Source organism: Cricetulus griseus, chromosome 6, assembly GCF_003668045.3.
Source record: "Cricetulus griseus strain 17A/GY chromosome 6, alternate assembly CriGri-PICRH-1.0, whole genome shotgun sequence".
NCBI classification, from domain to species: Eukaryota; Metazoa; Chordata; class Mammalia; order Rodentia; family Cricetidae; genus Cricetulus; species Cricetulus griseus.
Genome location: NC_048599.1, coordinates 152,078,326 through 152,098,861, shown reverse-complemented (window position 1 = coordinate 152,098,861; position 20,536 = coordinate 152,078,326). Strand labels below are relative to the sequence as shown.

At 45.9% G+C, this 20,536-nt stretch overlaps 1 protein-coding gene across 1 annotated transcript in view; it reads right to left on the bottom strand.

Moving 5' to 3' along the window:
• Nucleotides 1-3,537: 3,537 nt before the first annotated feature.
• The window catches only part of Vstm2b (V-set and transmembrane domain containing 2B), a 29,147-nt gene continuing 12,148 nt past the window's right edge, over nucleotides 3,538-20,536 (bottom strand). Inside the window, exon 5 of the mRNA XM_035446547.1 lies at nucleotides 3,538-3,817. Within this exon, the coding sequence (XP_035302438.1) occupies nucleotides 3,729-3,817 (89 nt within the window). The 3' untranslated portion in view covers nucleotides 3,538-3,728. The remainder of the gene's footprint in view (nucleotides 3,818-20,536) is intronic.

Here is a 20,536-nt window from a genome sequence, read left to right as displayed (position 1 = left end):
AGAAAGTGGTAGGTAGCCTTGAACACGTTGACACAGGAGACCACTTCCTAAATATAACATGAGCAGTACAGACAGAGAGCAACAATCAATAAATGGGATCTCCTGAAACTGAGAAGCTTCTGTAAGGCAAAGGGCACAGTAAATAAGACAAACAACAGAACACAGAATGGGAAAAGAACTTCACTAACTCCACATCTGACAGAGAGATTATCTCCAAAATATATAAAGAACTCTAGAAACTAGACATCAAAATACCAAATAATCCAATTTTTTAAAAAATGGGGTACAGATCTAAACAGAGAATTCTCAACAGAAGAAACTCAAATGGCTGAAAGACATTTAAGGAAATGTAAATCAAAACCACTCTGAGATTCCATCTTACACTGATCAGAATGGGTAAGATCAAAAACACCAATAACAGCTTATGCTGAAGAGGATGTGGAGAAAGAGGAACACTCCTCCATTGCTGGTGGGAGTGCAAACTTGTACAGCTGCTGTGGTAATCAGTATGGTGACTTCTCAGAAAATTAGGAATCAACCTACCTCAAGACCCTGCAATACCACTGTTGGGCACAGTCACGCCACAAGGACATTTGCTCAACATTGTAATATTACAACATTATTTGTAATAGCCAGATCTTAGAAACAGCCTAGATGCCCCTCAACTTAAGAATAGATAAAGAAAATGTGGTATATTTACACAATGAAGTACTACTCAGAAGTAAGAAACAATGACATCCTAAATTCGCAGGCGAATGGACAGAACTAGAAAAAAAAATCCTAAGTGAGGTAACTCAAAACTAGAAAGACAAATATAGTATTACTCACTCATAAGTGGATACCAGCAAAAGAATAAAGTCAAAGATACCCAGCCTATAATCCACAACCCCAGAGAAGCTTGAACCCTTTTCCAGAAACAGATGGAAGCAGATGCAGAAATTCACAACTAGCCAATGGGCCAAGCTCCTGGAGTGCAATCAAAATGAGGGAGGAGTGATAATATGAACAAAGGAGTCAAGACCATGATGGAGAAACCCACAGAATCAACTGACCCAAGCTAGTGAGAGATCACTGACTCAGGTCTGACAAATGGAGAACCTGCGTAAGACCAAACTAGACTTCCTTAATATAGGTGACAATGGTGTGACTGGGACAATATATGGAGCACTGGCAGTGGGTCCAAGATCTAAGTCTCATGCACAAACTGACTTAGTGGACCCCATTCTATATGGAGAGATACCTTGCCTAGACACAGGGGTGTGGGGGTGGAGAGGTGCCTTGGTCCTGCTTCAACTAGATTATGGGACAGACAGACTTCCTAGGGGAGGCCTTACTCTCTCCATGGAGCAGATGGGAGGAGGGGGAGCAGGAGGAGAGGAGGGGAGGGGAACTGGGATTGGAGTATAAAACATAAGTTAATAAAAAGTGAAAAATGACAAATTAAAATTTGTAGGCAATTCATTCAGTAGCTGATAGAAGCAGAAGCAGACACCCACAGCTAAACACTGAGCTGAACTCCTGGAAGCCAGTTGCATAGAGGGAGGAGTGATGAGCAAAGTGATCAAGACCAGGCTGGAGAAACCCACTGAGACAGCTGACCTGAACAAGGGGAATCTCATGGACCCCATACTGATACCTGGGAAACCAGCATAAGACCGACCCAGACCCCCTGAACATGGGTGTCAGTTAGGAGGCTTGGGCAATCTATGGGGCCTCTGGTAGTGGGTATTTATCCACTAGGGATCAGTATGTATCCCTAGTATACGAATGGACTTTGGGATCCCATTCCACATAGAGGGATACTCTCTCAGCCTAAACACATGGGGGAGGGTCTAGACCCTGCTCCAAATGATTTGACAGACTTTAAAGATTCCCCCATGGAAGGCCTCACCCTCCCTGGGGAGCAGAAAGAGGATGGAATAGAGGGTCAGTGGGGGGCAGGGGAAAAGGGGAGGGAGAGGGAACTGGGATTGACATGTGAAACAAGCTTGTCTCTAATTTAAATTAAAAAGGGGAAAACATTTGTAGGCAAATGGATGAAACTAGAAAAACATCGTTAGGAGTAAGGTAACCCATACCCAGAAAGACAAACACAGTATATACTCACTCATAAGTGGATTACTAGATGTAAAGCAAAGGATAGCCAGACCACAATCTACAGCTAGGAGGGACACTCTGGGGAGGGGAAATAGATGAGAGCTCTGGGGTAAACTGGGAGTGGGGGCGGTAAAGTGCAAGGGATGGGGATGAGAACATGAGGGAACAACGGGATGGTCAAGGGGATGGTCAAGTTGGGAGAGCAAGGAAAGAGATATCTTGAGAGAGGGAGCTATTACAGGGCTAGGGAGAAACCTGATGCTAGGGAAATTCCCAGAAATCCACAAAGATGACCCCAGCTAAGACCCCTAGCAATAGTGGAGAGGGTACCTGAACTGGCCTTCCCCTGTAATCAGATTGGTGACTACCCTAACTGTCATCATAGAACCTTCATCCAGTAACTTCAAGGCCAGCCTATGCTATGTGGGAATTTCAGGCTAACCAAGGTTATAGTGTGAGATCTTTTCATTTAAAGAAAAACATGACCTTCAAATAAACCAGTCCAAAACTAAATAAACAAAATAAACAAAAGTTGTAAAAGTCTGGCTATATTTTAACAAACTACAGGTCTGGGTATTTAATGGAGTCCTGTCATGAACTGAGTAAATAGCTACCAGGGTATATTAGTGTCTGAAACATGCAACCTATCCCCAAACTCAGATTTCAGAAGCTAAAAGCCATCTGTAGGTACAAGGCAAGAGTACAGGAAACTAGCCATCTCTCTGTTTGAGGACTACTAAAGCTAGGACCAGTACAGGCTGGTATATATAAGCTCACAGCAGGTAAGTGCACCTCAGATTTACTGAAGGCCAGAGGGGAAGACGGCTCTTGGCTTACAACGTACCTCTCACTTTCAGGATTCCTTTTTTGCTTTCTTGGCAGGCTAGGCAGGTATTCTTGTCTGCTTATTGTGGCTCAGCCAGGTGTTCTGGGCTGCCTTCTATGCTGGGGGACATTCAGCTGGTGTCTGTGAAGAGGAGGTCACAGTGTCTGGCTGCAGCAGGCACTGAAACTTGATAGTCATACATGGCTGTAGAAAGTCTATTTAAAATGTTTTTTATTATTATTATTCAACTGTTATTCAGCAATATACAGTACAGTTTATAAACAACTATACCCTTGTTTCCAATCTTTATTTAAAAATAAATATTGTTGACAGTGAGTTTTAATTACGATGTTTCTTTTTAATCAAAATGTTTCCAAAGAAATAATTTAATAAAGAAAAGCCCCCAAAGAAAATGTAAATTCAAAAAAATTCTAAACACAATAATCTCCTAAAAATATTTTACTTTGTCAGAAAGGCTTTGACCCAACATTTTTTTTTTTTACATATTATCCTCAAAGTACCTGCTCAACAGTTCGTGCAAAATGAAGATTCGGAGGGAATGTGAAGGAAAGGAAAAATACATTGTACATTGCTGTGGAGTACTCAACGCCCCATGCACACCGCACAGCCTGCACTCCATCCTATTTGCAAACTCGATGCGTTATTATAAGTCTTCTAGATTTGTGTTACTTCCCCAAAAATAATATTTATTTATTTCTGCATGGGCTTCTTCATGCTTCCCTTGGTCCCTGTGTCCATGAGACAAGGTATGCTCCCTGGGGTGCCTGCTGAGGTTTTATGGCTGTCAGTGCCCCAGCAGTGGGTGCAGGAACTTATGCAGTGCTAACAAGAGCAGAGACAGCAGAGGGTCCGCACTATAGCCAGGGCCAGTACCTGAAGGTAAAGAGAAAACAGTCAGTCAACTGAATTCCTGAGACCTGGAACCCAGAAGCAGACCAGAGCCGAGGGAGGCTTCCCCAAGCTTCTGAAACCACATTAGCCCACTGGAGGCTGCAAAGGCTGCTTCAGTTTAAGGATGGAGCCAACTGTGGTCAGACACAAGTGGCCTTGCCCTGAGGTGGATTTGCTAGTTCAAAAGTCCAAGTCATTGCCTTATTTCACTAAAGACAACCTGCTTCTTTTGTCCTTGGCACAATTCTTCCAAGTGTCCTTGAAATGAAGGCTCACATCTCCTACCTCCTCTGTGAAGATGCCATATCTACACATAGTTCCACTTTCCATAAAACCTCTCTACACTCCTGCCTAAATGGCACAGCTCAGCATCCACACAGGCCCTGTTAGGGATGGTTTTTGTGTGTGAGCATTCCTTCCATAACCATGCTGTCAAGCCACTCCCCTTGAGTTGGGGAGCTCAGTAATCTCAGGCTGGTGTGGGTGGGTACCTAATATCCCACACATATGGTCCCACATTGTCTGTGTCACATCCACCTCCTTCTCCAGTGCCTGGATGCCTGGTCTGCCTCTGGGCCATAACCCCATGCATGTTTTCATCCTGCCTCCTCTGGGGCTCTGCTTGGCTCCTCGCCTATTCTCCAAGTGTCCAGATGTTGCAAGATCTCCCTATGTAGCCAGGGAAAGCCCACCCAAGAGCCCTGGGCTCCTGAGATGCAAAATGTCCTGCTTCTCCTGGGATTCCATGCTCTTCTGCCTTGTTGCTTGGGGCCACCACTGCTGAATGGGATGCTGGGGGATGCCACTGCGGACTGCTCTCCTGTACATGTCCCCTGGACTCCCAGAAGGCTGGGCTGCGACACTACACCCAGGAGGGTTGTAGGAGGCTCTTCAATTGGCCAACACCATATTTACAGAGAGTGCAGAGACTTTGCAAAGCTGCCAGCCCCAGTTTCTGCCAGGGCAGCTGGTCCTCTTGTCTCCATTAGGTCAGATGGGGGCTTCTCCAACAGGGCTGGGCCTTTTTTGTAGTACTATCAATCTGAATGGGAAGAAGTCCTGTCAATCCTTTCCTTTCTTGTTAGTTTTGATATTATCCCTTTGTAGAATTTAATGAGAATTGCATTTAGATCATTTCTACCCTTCCCTTCTTCCCCACCAACGCCTCCATTATAGTGCAACCACTTCCTCCTCTCAAATTCATGACTTCTTTAATTATTACTATTCTTGTGTGTGTGCGAGTGTGTGCGAGTGTGTGTGTGTGCGAGTGTGTGCGAGTGTGTGCGAGTGTGTGTGTGTGTGTGTGTGTGTGACCTGAGTCCACTTTTTGTTGCTCATATGTATATGTGTTTAGGGCTGACCACTTGGGATTGGATAGGTATCAGTGGGCTCATTCTTGGTGGAGATTCATTCTCCCTCTCCTTGCATCAATTAATTGCTTATAGCTCTTTATCTAGAGGTTAAGCCCTGTGAGGTTTTTTCCCTATCTCTGTTAGCACGTCAGCTGGTGTTGCCATTGTGCAGCAGGTCTTGTTTAGGCAACCATATTGAGATTTCCTGGGTGCAGTTCCTTATCATATATAGAAGACACTCTCAAGCAGGCATCCTGGTCCTACAATCTTTCTGCCTTCTTTTCTGAGATGTTCCCTGAGCGTTGTGTTGTAGTTTTTTTTAATCCATTCATTTAACTAGCATCCAAAATAATAGATTTCATTAAAATTTCTCCATACATGTGTACATGTCTTCATCAGATTTTGCTTATATACAGTCCCATTATTGCACTTCACCCTGTTCTCCACTCCTATCGTTGGTCTCCTTTCCTAAAAGTACCTCTTCTATTTTCATCAGACATGAGTATGCCCGTGCACACGCACACACACACACACACACACACACACACACACACACAATATATATATATATATATATATATAATATATATATCCACTTTCCTCTTTCATCTGAGCACTTAGACTATTTCTGTATCTTGATAATTGTGGCTAGTACATCAGTAAACATGGATGCATGGGTGTGGTACACTGGCCTTCAGGGGCATACCTAGGCATGTTGTAACAGATCCAACCATTATTCTTTTTGTCCAAAGCATTTACCCTACTCCATAATCTAACTTGCCCTGTCTGCAACTGTGTATGTCATAGAACTCATGATTCATGCCTCCTCCTCTCCTTTATAAAAGATCCAGTCAAAAGTTCCATAACTCCAGCTGCCTATCTGTGGACTGGTGCTGGCTCACAGAGCAGAGTGAGAAGAAGGCAGGCTCTTCATGTGTTCAATCTCACCAGAGCTGCTATTTCTGTACACAGCTCTGACTCCGGCTAAGGCATCCATCTAGGGCCCTATCCAGACACAGTAGCCTTCAGATCTTAATTCCCCAGTCTTTGCTCTTGCCCTCCCACAATCTGGCCACTCTGCCTCTGGCCATCACTAGCAGAGAGAATCACAGTGCATTGATTGCTCCAAAGACTGCAATCCTCTTTTGCATGTCCTCATTGTCACACGCTGCTAGGAAGATGGATGAGGTGATGGGTGAGTTAATGGATGGCTGTGGGTCTGGATGGAATGCACAGAGGCTCTTGGGCACATGGGAAAAAAAAAAAACAGACTGAATAGAAGGACGGAGGACAGAGTGGTGCTTCTTGAGCACATAAAGCTTGGGAGACTAGACATTCAATGCCTAGGCTTGGTTCTTTACATTCTTGCAAACCCTAAAACTGAGGCAGGCTCAGGTGGCAGAAACAAACACGAGAGGTTTGTTTCTAAAAGCAGGCGTGCACAGAATTTCAGACCATGGAGATATGCAACAGCCAGAGAAGTGGCCAATGGGCATGTAAGCCAGGCTTGGTAGAACTGTGAGCATAGGAGAGGAAAAGAGAGATTTTAAACTTGTCTTCAAGTACCCCCTTGACTGGTACTGGCACTATTACAGTCTCACTTGCTTAAGGTTAAGTTTGCAGGCTGAGGACATAGCTCAGTGGTCCACAGTGTGCACAAAACCCTGAGTTCAATCCCTATTACACAAAAAGCAGCTTGATACTCTGTGCTAGGCCAGAGGTGGAAGCATCAGGGACAGGAGGACCACATGGTGGCTGCCTAAGGCAATGCCTATGAAGGGTAGAGATCAATGCCTGTGGGATCTCCAATGTTGGATGCCTGCTTGGGGGCCACAGGGGTTCCTAAGCCTATCCCTGTTGCTAAGAGACCCCTCCACCTCTCTGGGTCTTGTAGCAAATTTCATAAAGATAGTATGTTTGGCTGGTGTCACTAGGCTAGGCTTTAAGCAATTTCATAGAGGCAGGCTGCAGAAATGGACACAAGAAGCCTTCCTCCTCTCCAGCATGCACATCTTGTGATAATGCCCCCTTATATGATCTGTTATAGACAGTGGAATATCATCAGGTAAGATAAAAGTTTACAGATGGCTGTGAACTTTAGGAAGGAATCTGTCTAAACCTCAGTCAGCCTACTGAAGAATGAGGGTCATAAGATGTCCTAGGTAAGGTCCCTTTAGACCAATCAACCCCCAAGTGAATTGACACCAACTGCCTAGATAAGCCCAACAGAGAGCCAGTGAGAAACTTCCCAGATGAGTCCAGACAAATCATCATGTTGAGTAAATGACTGCGGTGCTTTAAGAGAAAATGGCCAAAAGGATGGCACTATTAGGAGGTGTGGCTTTGTTGGAGTAGGTGTGGTCTTGTTGGAGGAAGTGTGCCACTGTGGAGGCAGGCTTTGAAGTCTCATAGGTGCCCAGGGTCTCAGTTCACTTTTTGTTGCCTTTGGATCAAGATGTACAATTCTCCAGCACCATGTCTGCCTTCACACTGCCATACTCTGAGCCACCATGCTCCCTGCCATGATGATAATGGACTAAATCTCTGAAACTGCATCTCAATTAAATGTTTCCCTTTATAAGAGTTGCTGTCTCTTCACAGCAATAGAAACCAAAGATAATGACCATAATGTCACACCAAAGTCACTGAGTTTTAAGGCTGTCTGTCACACAGCAAAAGATATCCCAGACAGTCAATGCCACGAAAGCAGAGGTTTCAGAAAAGACTAGTGTTAGACACACTTGCAGTCCCAGTACTCAGGAAGTTGAGGAAAGATGATCAGCCTGGGCTACATAATGAGACCTTGTTTCAAATACAAACAAAGAACAGATCTAAGAATATATCTTAGAGAGACAGCACTTATTCAAATGTACAGGGCCTTGGGTTTAATCCCCAGCACCACATAGATAAACACATACATAACATTTTAGGGCTATCTGGGTGGCTCAGCATGCAGAAACACTTACTTGAAAGCCTGGGCACCTGTGTTCAATCCCCAGAACTCAAGTAGAAGCAGAAGGAGAACACCAACTCCACAAGCAAAACTCTAAAAGGACTGTCTTATCTGAACAGGGCTGAAGAGCTAATTTTGTGAATGTCCTCCCAAGAAGGAATTTTTCCAACATGGGTGAACTGTCTCCTCATCTACTTCTTTTTAACACACCTCTGGATCTTGATGACAAATGGGGTCACATTCTTTGAGAGAGCTCTGGTGTGATGTCTAGCACTGGGCCTCCTCTGCATCTGTGGCCTGAGTTCCTACCTCTCTGTCTCCCAGAGGCAGCCAGGACTGCTCACTGCGGTCTGGTCTTACAGGTAAAACTCAGCTTGACTCTGTAGGATACAGATGGACAATGCTGGGTGGATATGGTTGGCTCAGATGGGATGGGCTCACTGGCCTACCTTGCGGTCTCTTTTCTGACACTCCTAGAGCATGGTGCTGAACAAATAGGCTGGCACGCTGAACAGATCAGAATGCTAACAGCTTCTTCATCTGTTTCTTCCCTTGTGGAAGTGAACCAAGAATAGTGCTGGAGTGCACACAAGTGTATTAGTCATGATAAAGCATGAGTTTCAGGCAGCCTGGGAGGTGAGGGAAGCCCTGGGAAGAATGGCTGATTCATCTTCACCTCCATCCTGCTCAAACTGCTGCCTTACTGATCATTCTTGATGAAACTGAAGTGTCTGAGATTACAAATCAGGTGTGGTGGCACATAACCCCAGTACTTAGGCAGAAAGATTGCAAGTTCCAGGTCAGCCTGGGCCACATACTGAGAATTGAGACCATGTCTGGGTAAGGGGATGGGAATGAAAGAAAGGTGGTGAGCAATGGGGAGTAAAAGAAGTAGGAAAACACAGGACAGTTGGGAGATGCAGGTAAATAAAATATAATAACTAAGAACTGGAAAGAATGCAATGGATGTGTGCATGCTTATGTGCACACTCACACATACACATACATGTGCATGCACACACATCTCAGTACAAGTAGCTTGACCATTCTGATTTATCCAGCAACAGAAGAATTCTACAGCCCTGAAAGAAAAGTGCAGGTAGTTGCTGAAGCCATTTAATGTTTTGAGAAAGAAAAGGAGACTGTGAGGACTCACAGAATCAAAGCTTTGTTCCCAGGTAGAAGTGTCACTTGGGGAGGTCTTAGAAACTTTAGGTGGGCCTGGTTGAAGGTAGTAGGCATTTGTAATGTGTCTTGTGCCCCTCTCTTTCCTGTCCACCATGAATTGAAGAGTCTCACACCACCACATGCTCCCACCATGATTCTGTGCCTCACTATAGGTCCCAACCAACAGAGACATGGACAGAAGCCTCATGAAATGAAGCCGAAACAAAAAAATGTCTCCTTTTAAAAGTTATTCATGTTGGCTATTTTGTCACAGCGATACAAGTATGACTAACACAGAGTGGCATTGGTACTCACATGTGCCTAGGCCTAGGCTGTCTGGTCTGTGTGGAGGGCTGAGGAACTTCTGACCCAGCCACCTGTTTCCTGATTCTGCAGGCTGAGAGCTGTGCCAGGGCCGGGAAAGGCTGGCCTCAGCAGCTTGTACGCACACACCACTCAGCCAGCGGTTTTTCAGACTGCAGTTTTTGTTTTTTTCAGACCTGAGAAGTGTAACTAGAGTTATGATATTTTGGGGTCAGAAAGCTGGTTCTGGCCCTGGTGGCCTGAGTAAGCTGGAGCTCATTTTGCAGGTTGGTTCTGCAGGATTTGCCTGTTTGTGCCTTCCTCTGCAGAACTGTGCAGAATGGGGACACACAGAATGCAGGCAGGATGGTACTATTCCATCTCTCATGGGCAAAGCCATTGCACCATTGCGCCTGGCTGTGATGTCAGGAGGACCCCTGAAGGGTATATTTGCAGCTGGGCCCCTTCTATTGAGCACATTATGGTCACTAAAAGCTGCTGTGTACTTTGTGAAGTTTTTGAACAAAGACTTCTTGATGAAAACAGGGAGTCAAGCCATGTATGCTGGATGGGTCCTCTGAGTATTCATATTCAATAGTATTGTTTTCTCCTTTTGTAGACAAAAAGGCTGCCCCAGGAGTGAGCCTGACCTAGAGGGCTGGAGAGAGTCCTCCTTTTTTAGGAGAGCTTTTACCCACTGTCCCCCCTCTCATGTGCTGAGGTCTCTGCCATTCCAGCTGCAGACCCACCCATCCCTTACCCCCAGAAGAGAACAAAGGACATGAGCAGCATCTTGGCCAAGGTCAATGTCACACATCATCCCTTCTCTACATATCGTCCAGAAGCCCCAGCCAGTGCCTGAGTCTGTCACTTTAGGAAGCTGTTCTTCACCCTTCATCATGATTCCCCACCTCCCCCACTTCCTGCCTCTCTGGTTATAAACCCTGCCTTCTGCACAACCTATGGACAAAGTGAGGCACTAAGTGGCCATCTGAAGATGGAGCCTGGGTTGCAGAAAGAAACAAAGTAAATTCAAATCTGACATGCAAATTAGGAGACTCCTATTATAAACACCAAGATGTTGGAAAGGCCCAGGCGCCAGTAACCCTGCTTCTACTTTTCCACTGAGGCTATCTGCCCTTCTCAGCAGGAATCTCCAAGTCCTTGCCCGCCTGACCCCCCAATGCCTCTCTGTAGGGGATTCCTGTACAACCCTTCTCATTCACACCCACCCCCACACCCTGCCATTTGTTGATGGCCAAGTTCACAGCATGTGAGCCAGCTCTGGCTCAGAACTAAGGAGGAGTCTGGCTTGGATCCCACTAGGTCTGTGCTCAGCTGTGCAGTGGGCAGGGGCAGGTCCCTTCCCTGACATGGAGCTGGCCCTCCTGGCAAGCTCAGTTCTCAGTTCACCCTGTTGGGTCCAACTTGCTGCAGAGTGGGAAGATGGCACCATTCAAGGCTGCCTCCCCTGTTGACATTTTAATTAAAGCCTCCTCATGGATATTTATCTAAAGGGAGCCAATGAGGAATAATTTGAGCACTAAAAGAGTTTGTTTGGGTGGAATTCATTTCTGCCATAAAATTAATGTGTGCTGGTAAATGGAGCAAAAACTAGAAGCAACTAAGTAATGCTGTTGGGGTTTCAAGGAAATAGATACCTCTTAGAGAAAAGGCTGGTGTGAGGCCTGGAGACATGGGATGCAGTTGAGATGTGGGCCTGGGCCTTGCTGGTGTCTTCCTGCTCACTCATCCTACCCAGGGCCATGGGGCTTCTTGCTTCAACAAATTCCCCGAGCTCCCCCTGCCCACGCCCACCTTACTCACCGGGAGGAGCCTAACTGCTACCAGAGTATTTCAGTCACTTTTTGTTACTGTGGAAAAATACCTGAATGAATCAACCCACAGGAGGAAATATTATTCCCTTTGGATCATGTTTGCAGGGGTGTCCGGCCATGGTCCCCTGCCTGACTCATTGCTTTGAGGATGTGGGGAGGTAGAACATCATGACAGAAGGGCACAGTGGGAAATGCTGCTCACCTCATAGCAGCCAGAAACAGAGTGGAGGAAAGTGAGATATACCCTCCAGCCTTATTCCTCCTCTTCCTAACAAACCATTCAGCTATGAATTCAGCAATGGATTAATAATCCAGCAATGGAGTTGTCGACATCTCAACACTGCCACTATCTGGAAACTAAACCTCCAACTCATGAACCTTTTTATGTCGTATCCAAATCTATCATAGGTGAATGAGGTATACACAGTTCAGCCATGTGGTTGAGTCATTCCTCTGTGGCAGTTTAATGCTGGCCTCAGTATTCTGAAACATTTTTCTCCCTTCATTGCCACCAATGCCTGAATTACTTCTTGCATGTATTTGGGGGATACATCCTAAAGAGCAGAGCCTTGGACAGATCCCCACTGAGCCACCAGCTCAGTGCCATCATGAGAACCTCTTTTGATTGTCTCAATAGTTCCACACTTCCAGCCATGTTCGACAGTCGACTGTCCTTGCCAGCACCCAGGGTGAGCCTGTAAAATGACTAACCAGTACCTATGTCTCTCTTGGACTGATCCGTCCCTTATGTCTGAACCACATTTTGCCTCCTCCAGGAAGCCTGCCTCGGTCACCAAGGCACCAGGCACTAAGATCTCCATCCATGTGGCCTGGAGCTTGCTAGGTAGCCCAGATTAATCTGGTAATCCTCCTGCCTCTGGCCACTGAGTGCTGGAGTTACAAGTGTATATAGCACCACACCCTGCTAAGTGTTACTTTAAAAACAAACCAAACCAAACAAAAACCACGTTCATTTTAGAATGGAGAATCTGGGGTCCATTGAGAAGTAACTTGCCCAAGACCCTAGAGTTACAGATTCAATTAGAGCCCATGCAGTTAGTTTTGAGCTTCACATTAACAGTGGGCAGTGTCTAGGGTCAGCCTACCCCAAATAGCTCATGGGTTGTATTTGCATCAAGGCACAATTAATTGTCTATCTGAATCCCAAGTTTAATGGCGTGTCCTCTGTTTTTATTTGATACAGATAAAAGTCACACTGAGGTCAGCTGTGCTGACTTGAACTCAGGCAGCCTAGCTTCTGTCCACACAGTGGACTACAGCCATCACCCATGCCTCTCGTAGGACCAAAATAAGGGAAGTCATTTTTCCTACCGTTCACAACTGGAGCCCTGCTCTAGGTTGGTTCCAAAGTGGGAGTGGGGAGGAGTTTCCTTCTAAATTTTAACATTCACAATAACTTATTTTCTTTGTTTTTTATTGATTTGTACTAATCGTACAGAATAATAGGTTTCATTTGACATTTTTTGCACTTCAGGGGTTGGAAATTTCAGGAGCTTGTACAGGCAGGTGCTCTACCATTAAGCCACATCCCCAGCCCCTCACTGGGGGTTCTAGGCAGATGCTCTGCCATTGAGCCACACCCCCAGCTCTTCACTGGGGGATTCTGGGCAGGGGCTCTACCACTCTGCCACACCCCAGCCCTTACTGGGGGATTCTATACTAAGCCATGCTCTCTGCATGTTCATTGTGGCATTTTCACACATGCATATAACACACTTTCTTGAATGGCCAACTTAGTTGGTGGATCCTTGCCAGCATTTTTATTTCAAAATGGGATCTTGCCCCAAAGGATCCTTTGATGTAATCACTTAATTACAGTGCTGAGTGATCAGGCCCTTTCTACACATCAGGTGGCTGTGAGCAGTGGGCCACCAGCAGCCCCTAACCACAGTGGGCATGAAGGACGGTCAGCAGCTGAGCATGCTGAGGCTGCCTCTCTGTGTGAGGGCCAGTCCTCATCTGGGGATCCCACACCCAGTTTGCTTTGGTTTAATAATCTTTGGGGCCATGGAGTGTTAATAGGCACCTGAAATATCCTCCGTGCCTAGAAATGTACTCTGCCTTTTTTGAGAATTCTCACTGTGACTAGATCACAGTGGCCTTAGGAGGTGGAACCCATTTTTCCCTGTTGTAAGTCCTAGAGTTAGTGACATGCCTACTATCACACAGCTGTGGGGTGCTGGTAGAGGGTTGTGGCCAGCGACTTCCTGGTATCTGTGAATTTTTCAGGGTTCCTAACCTTTTCTGAACCCTCTCCAGAAGACAGGCTTTCACCTGCCTCTGCCTTCCTTTGAGCAGATCAAGTTCTAGTCAAGGTAGACTCCCATATGGAGGCTAGTTGTGTGCATTTGTTTCTCCTGCCCTCTTGCCTCCAGGAAAGCCATTTTCATTGTCAGGACTCTTGAGTATACCACCCTTCCCCTGTTGAGCCCAGAGGTCCCCACAGATGACTCCAAGACAGGTCTGCCTCTTTTGGATATTGCCCCCATATTGCCCTCTTGCACAGCTTCTCACCGTACCAACTCTCATCTGGATACAGCCTCATTTAGTTGCATCCTCCAAGCCCCTCACCCACCTGTCTTTCTGCTCCCAGGAGTTCCTTTCAGACATCAGGTTAGAGATTCCCCTTGTGTAAAGGACTCCAGAGCAAGGTTGTATGTGGGCAGCTGTGGGTGTGTTTGTTTTCTGACACCCTTGTCTTCTACCAGAGGGTGAGCCAAAGAGTGGGAAACTGTGACTCATCTGTGTGCCTCCCTGTCTCTGCATACTGCCTGTGCTGTGAGATTTAGTGTCTGTGGGGTAAATGGTTGAGCGCTCTCACACACCCCTGCTGCCCACTGTTCAGCAGTGACCAGATGCTCCATACACAGCCTCCACCTGGGGCTAAGAACCTGTCCTGGATCCCTAGGGAGCCAGGCTCAGTAATCTGACCTTCCAACTTACTGACTCGGATACATCTCTCATGCTCATGTCCTCAGACTCTGTGCAACTTTTTCTTTCACTCATTTCTTCTTTAATGCTTTCTGCCATGCAATGCAAGCTGTTCCAAGACCCTTCCAGAGAAGGAAGTGCATTGATGTTGCACAATACATTTGTGGATCTTGTTTATTTCCTAATATATGTGTTGATCCCCAGCACTACAATAAACAATGCAAACATAAATGTAATTATTAGAAATAGAACCAAATGAAGCTGGCAGTGTGTAGCAGTTTATAGGCTTTCAAGGAACACAGTTTGGGAACACTTGCTCTAGGTCTCCTGAGTCTACTTCCCAATGTGAAATGTGGACTTGAGGATTCTGCTGTGCACATGTGCCCAGACACTGACTGGAGAATGGAGCTATGGTGATGGATAAGTGAGTATGACCCTCACTGAAGTCTCCCATCTAGCCTATTTCCATTCAGGTTGTCTGGTGGTCTTGTCTCCTGTTCTGTATCCATGGACCTTGAGTCATAGTGTCCAAGCTTTCCCTGGATCAGGCACAGAATGAGTGAAATCTCAATGGTTTTCCATTGCAAGTTGCTAAACCAAAGAGGTCTAGGCCCAAACCATCCTATACTTCTTCTCAGAGCCAGGCCTGACAAGGACCTACCTAGTATGTGGTATTGGTCCCAGGGTAGAGAAGAGTGTTAGCCCTGTGACCAGAACTATCAGCCTTCCCAGGCCTGTCTTCCCATTAACAGCCTCCCTGCCTTCTGTTTCAGGGATACCTGCATGTTGTTTCTTACTGAGAACTTTCCTTTAGAAATATAATTTTGTCAAAATGGTTAATGAATTTTAATTGCCCATGGATAATGCTTGGAAAATTCTAGTATCAAGGAACTTCCCAGGATGTGTCATACATTAAAATATGACTCTAGAATAGAAAACGTCATGAAATACAGCCCTGTGTACTTTCTTGTTACATTAATCTTTAAAGTAAATATAGTTACTTACTCATCCACTCACCTGGAGACTGCCCATCTTTCAATGTCTGAAGAGACAAACCTACAATATCTTTTGATGACCATCAACAAGTCTGGGGCCAGGCTCTGTTCCCCAGATAACCTAGTGTCCACTCACGGGAGGGTACTCCATACCTGTCTCAGAAGGCTGGGGGTCTCAGAAAGCTGGAATCAATCTGAGGACAGTTGTGCCCCAGCTTTGTGATCATATTGTTCTACTCCATGGTTCAGAGGCAGATCCAGAACATGGACTAGCATGATTCTGATTATACCACTGTCTAGGACCTTTCTTTCTATGGCATCTTTCCTGATACATGTTCTAGAAATTCCTCACCTAGGCATGTGACAGTCGCAACCCAGCATTCTTGCAAGGTTCACGTGGTCCCTAACTCACCCATCTTCCCACCAATGTTTTATCCACAAATCCGATTGTCCTTCTGTCTATCCTCTTTCATCCAGCGCCACACCCATTCCCACATCCCTCGTCCCACCTACCCAGAAGCTACTTTTTCCATCCATTTTTAACCCACTCATCAATCCATGTATAGCCACCCATGTCCCCTTTACCTTCCTCTAAGGCCATTACCCATTATTACAGCTTGGATTTGAAATCCTTCTGCCCCAAAGGCTCACAAGTTGAAGGTTTGGCCATGAACTGGTAGATCCAGTCATTGAGAGGTGACTGGATCTGATCAGTGGGTTACTCCATTGAGGGATTCATAATTTGATGGTACTATTGGGGGGGATGGACATCTTTGGAGGTGGATCCGGTTAGAGTTGGGCCACTGAAGGGTTGTTTTGACAGACTCCATATTGTGCAGGTCTAGTTCTTTATTTCCTCACTGGCATGAAGTGAACAGCAGTGCTCTAATATATACCCCTACCACAGTGCTCTGTCCCACTTTGTATCTACAAGTAACTTTGGGAACCATGAGCCCCAAACAAACTTTTCTTTATTTAAATTGTTGTTCCATGTTGGGTATTTTGTTGTAGTAAGGAAAAATACAAATCCTCTTTCTATTCATTTACAAATCTCCCTTCCACATTTTACTACCTACTAATTTTTCTTTCCAGTCCTGATACATCCATCCATGTATCCATCCATTCCATCCATCCATTCACCTACCCACCCACCCCCGTCTTCTCACCCACCCACCTCACCATCCCTTCCCACTCATTCCATTCTTCTTTCCATCATTCTATCCACTCAGATTTCCTCGTGACCACCCTATCTCATGTCCACCCATCCACACATCCTTCCCTCAGCTCACTGTTGCTTTTCCATCCACCCACTCCACCTCCCATGCAGGCATCCATCTATCTGTTCGTCTAACTAGCCCACACACTGTCCTCTCTTGGCATTGTCTTCCCCCTGCCTTTCTGTCTCCACACTGTGGGATGGAGCCATCATCTCCAGAGAATCCGCCCTTTTTCCACCCTGTTTGCTCTCATTCCACAGCTTTCAGAGAAAAGCAAAATCCCCTGAAGTCTTACATGTTTGTCTTATTTAACCAATGAACTCTTTCTGACATCTTGCCTTCTTTGCAGAGACAGACTAACCCTTTGTGAGGCTTTTGAATTTCCTGGCTATATAACACCACAGGGCATTTGAACATGTTATCCGCCCTTCCTGGAAGTCAATACCCTCTTCCCTACATTGTCAACTTAAAAACAGTTTCTTTTTGTGGTGGGAGGAAATTTCAGCAATTCATCCCATGGATTTGGTGTCACCTTTGTCCCTCAAGTTTGGTGTCCCTCAAGTTATGTGTCTTGTATTACTTGCAGTAATTACCAGCGCATATCCTGGCATGGGATTCAGTTAGACCATATGGCACTCCTAGCACACACTCCACTACTAATCTACAATCCCAAGCCATAAAATACCCCCTCTTCACCAGCAGTGGCCCCCCACATCCAGGAATGGCTGTATCCCAGGTGGGCCTTCAGTCCTCCACCCACACTACCTCTCCATATCCCACCGTGTCCTTAAGCAGACCTCCTAGCCCCATTTCAAGTTCTTCTATATCCAACTGACCACAAGCAAATATTGAGACAGCTGCCAGAGGCTCAATTTTGCTGGAAGTGGGGTATGGGAACAGCATAGCTTTAAGATCTCCATTTGTAACTGATACCATAAATGACACAAACCTAGAGTGTTGACAAGTTTGGTAATTTTCAAATATATAAGCTCCAAAATAGAAAACAAAGAAAAATCAGAGTTGTTTTGATTGGAGAATGATAAGGTACTAGAATGTTCTGGGTTATGTCTTCCTGTTCCTTCTCAATCCTCATATAAGGTCCCAGAGACATCTATATAAGGATTCCTTAATCTCTCAGAATTGATTTCTCCCTTTCTCCCTCTCTTTCCCTTTCCGGAGTCTCATGGTGTAACTCTCCCTAGCTTTGAATCCTAAATCCTCCTTCCTTAGCCTCCCCACTGCTGGGATTATACGAATGTGCACCACTATGCCTTGTAAGAGTTCCTCAATTCAAAAATTACCAACCAAACCCAAATATGGTGGCTCACATCAGCACCAGGGAGGATAAGACTGTGAGACCCTGGCTCAAACAGTATCACATCTCTTAAACAGGAACCAGAATCCTGCTGCTCTGCACACCCCTCGTCTGACATGTGTGAAGGCAAAGGCTAAAAGGGAAAAGGGCTTTCCAGACACACAATGATGGTGACAAGGCTCCAGCCAGCTCCCTGTCTAATTTACCTTCTAGGCCAGTGCTGTGCCTACTGAGATATCCCCCACCCTTGAAGTTCTGAGTTCCAATGAGGTCAGTGAACCATGATATTGGGGAAAAGGAAGAGGTACTTGATCTTCCTGTTGATGTCCAGGCTGCATACTCCACACCTACTCTAGCCTCTCAATAGCTACTGGCTTGAGTCATAATGGTTTGGTCTTCTTGGGTAAGCCTACACTGGGTTTTAGGTGGCTGAAGAAACACCCAGGCTGAAAGGAGGGGGACTTAGAAGACACTGGAGTAGAATGGGATGGAGCAAGAATGAGAAATAGCAGAATTGGGGATCTGACACTGCCCTCCCACTTGTCCTTTCCCTCTTTCTCTTTCTTTGAGCTCTAGTGTCTCTCTAATGAGTTGCTAGGGTATAGGGGGCTATACCAGACTACCCTCTAACTCCAGTGCTCTACTTCCCCCTTTCTACTTCTGTGACTCTCTTTATGCTTTCCAGGGCTTGATCAGGTACCCCCTTCAAACAATGCTGACTCTCCAAAGAATTAACTTCGAACACAATAGGAACTTCTGTGTGTTTGAAAGAATAATGCCTGAGGAGAAGGGGAATTGAACTTCCCTCTGGCCTGGCTCACAACTCCCTCCCAGGTACTATCCTCAGTTATTCCTCCTTGGGTGTCTTCAGAAGTCAACATGGAAGCCGCCATCCCCACTCTGCAGATGTCAGACTAGGTAGCTTGCAGCTGTCAGCTCACTGCACTCCTGTGACCCACTCTGGGCCTGACACCTTTTATCTCTGCATCAAGCCCACCTCCCCCAATATTCCTAGCTACCATGGGTCTTCCTCTAACATGATGCCCATAACAGGGGATTTTAACTTTGGATGCATGGGTTAGTTTCCCTGTAGGATTCCCAAAACTCACTGGCTATATTCAAATTTTGCTCATGGTATATAGAGCTGTCTCTACATATAAAAGATTCTGGTGGACACTGAATGAATGAATGAATGAATGAATGAATGAATGAAAGAATAATTGAAAGAATAATTGAATGAGTGAGTGAGTGAGTGAGTGAGTGAACTAGCTCCATGCCTAATAAATACAGAACAGTGGACATATAGGAAAAATACCCTCTATTGCTCTGGCTTGGGTGGATACTCAGCTAGGCTCACATTCCAGAACAGAGAAAGGAAGTGCTATGCTATGGAGCCCAGAGACTGTATCAGGAAACGTCAAGAAGCTCAAGCTTCAGGTGAGGCCTTTGGTTACAAGGTCTTGGACACCATCCTCCCAACTACCAGCTATTCTGACCCACCATTACAGTTATCTAAACATTAGAACATAGCCTTCCCTCAGGTGGGGTGTCTCTCCCTTGACCCTGCCCAGTGCCAGATTAGGAGCCACATCTCCAGTCCTGCTGTTACATTAGCTTCCTTCCCTGAGCTTACTGAAGATCTTTCCTCTGGGCTAAGTGGCCATTTGTACAGAATCAATTTTAATAAGTTTCTATTAAAAAAAATAACATTACAGCCAGGCAGTGGTGACACATGCATTTAATTCCAGTACTCGGGGTCGGGGGCAGAGGCAGGTGGATCTCTGTGAGTTCAATGCCAGCCTGGTCTACAGCTAGTTCCAGGACAGCAAAGGCTGTTACACAGTGAAACTCTGTCTCAGGAAAAAAAATAAGATTCGGCTATAGGTGATAGACCAGGGGTCAGTTGAAGGAAATGCTCTCTATCCAGTTCTGTCTAGCACCAGAAAGTAGACTGTGCTGGGTGTGTCTGCAGTGGCTTTCTGTGCCACTCAGGTTGATGTGGGCCTGGAAGAATGGGACATGGGAAAGGGGCCTGCCTTGTGGTTCCTGTGTAGTCCATTCACACTCCCAGCACCTCCTGGCTGAAGCATCTTTATTCTGCTTTCTCACTTGTCCCTGGGTGCCCTGTGAGTCCTTACTGGCAATCTCTGGGTACATATGCCACATTGAGATACATGGGCAAATACAAAGCAGACCTGAGCCTGGGAAGGTGGCCAGGAACCTGCCCATCACCAACACATCCACCACAAGGCATGGTGATTTCCAACACAAAAGTGGTTTTGAGCTGCTCTCCTGGGGAATGTCAGGCTTTTCTATCTCAATAATCCAGGTCTTCCCTCAATGCTCTGTGGCTACCTGCCTGACACCATGAAGGGTCTTCCCTTCTGTTTCCATATACCACAGAGAGATAGTCATCTCCTGCTGCACAACCCAGTTATCCCTCCAACCTTGGTTTTCTTGCTCCTTGGCCCCTTTTACCAATGGAGCCCCACTAATGGCTGCATGGATAGCAAAGCCCAAGCACAGGTAAGGCTTTCCCAGGGAACTACTTTGGTATAGCCAACCCTACAGCAGACTTACTAGGATTGAAGACTCAGCTTTCTAGAGAA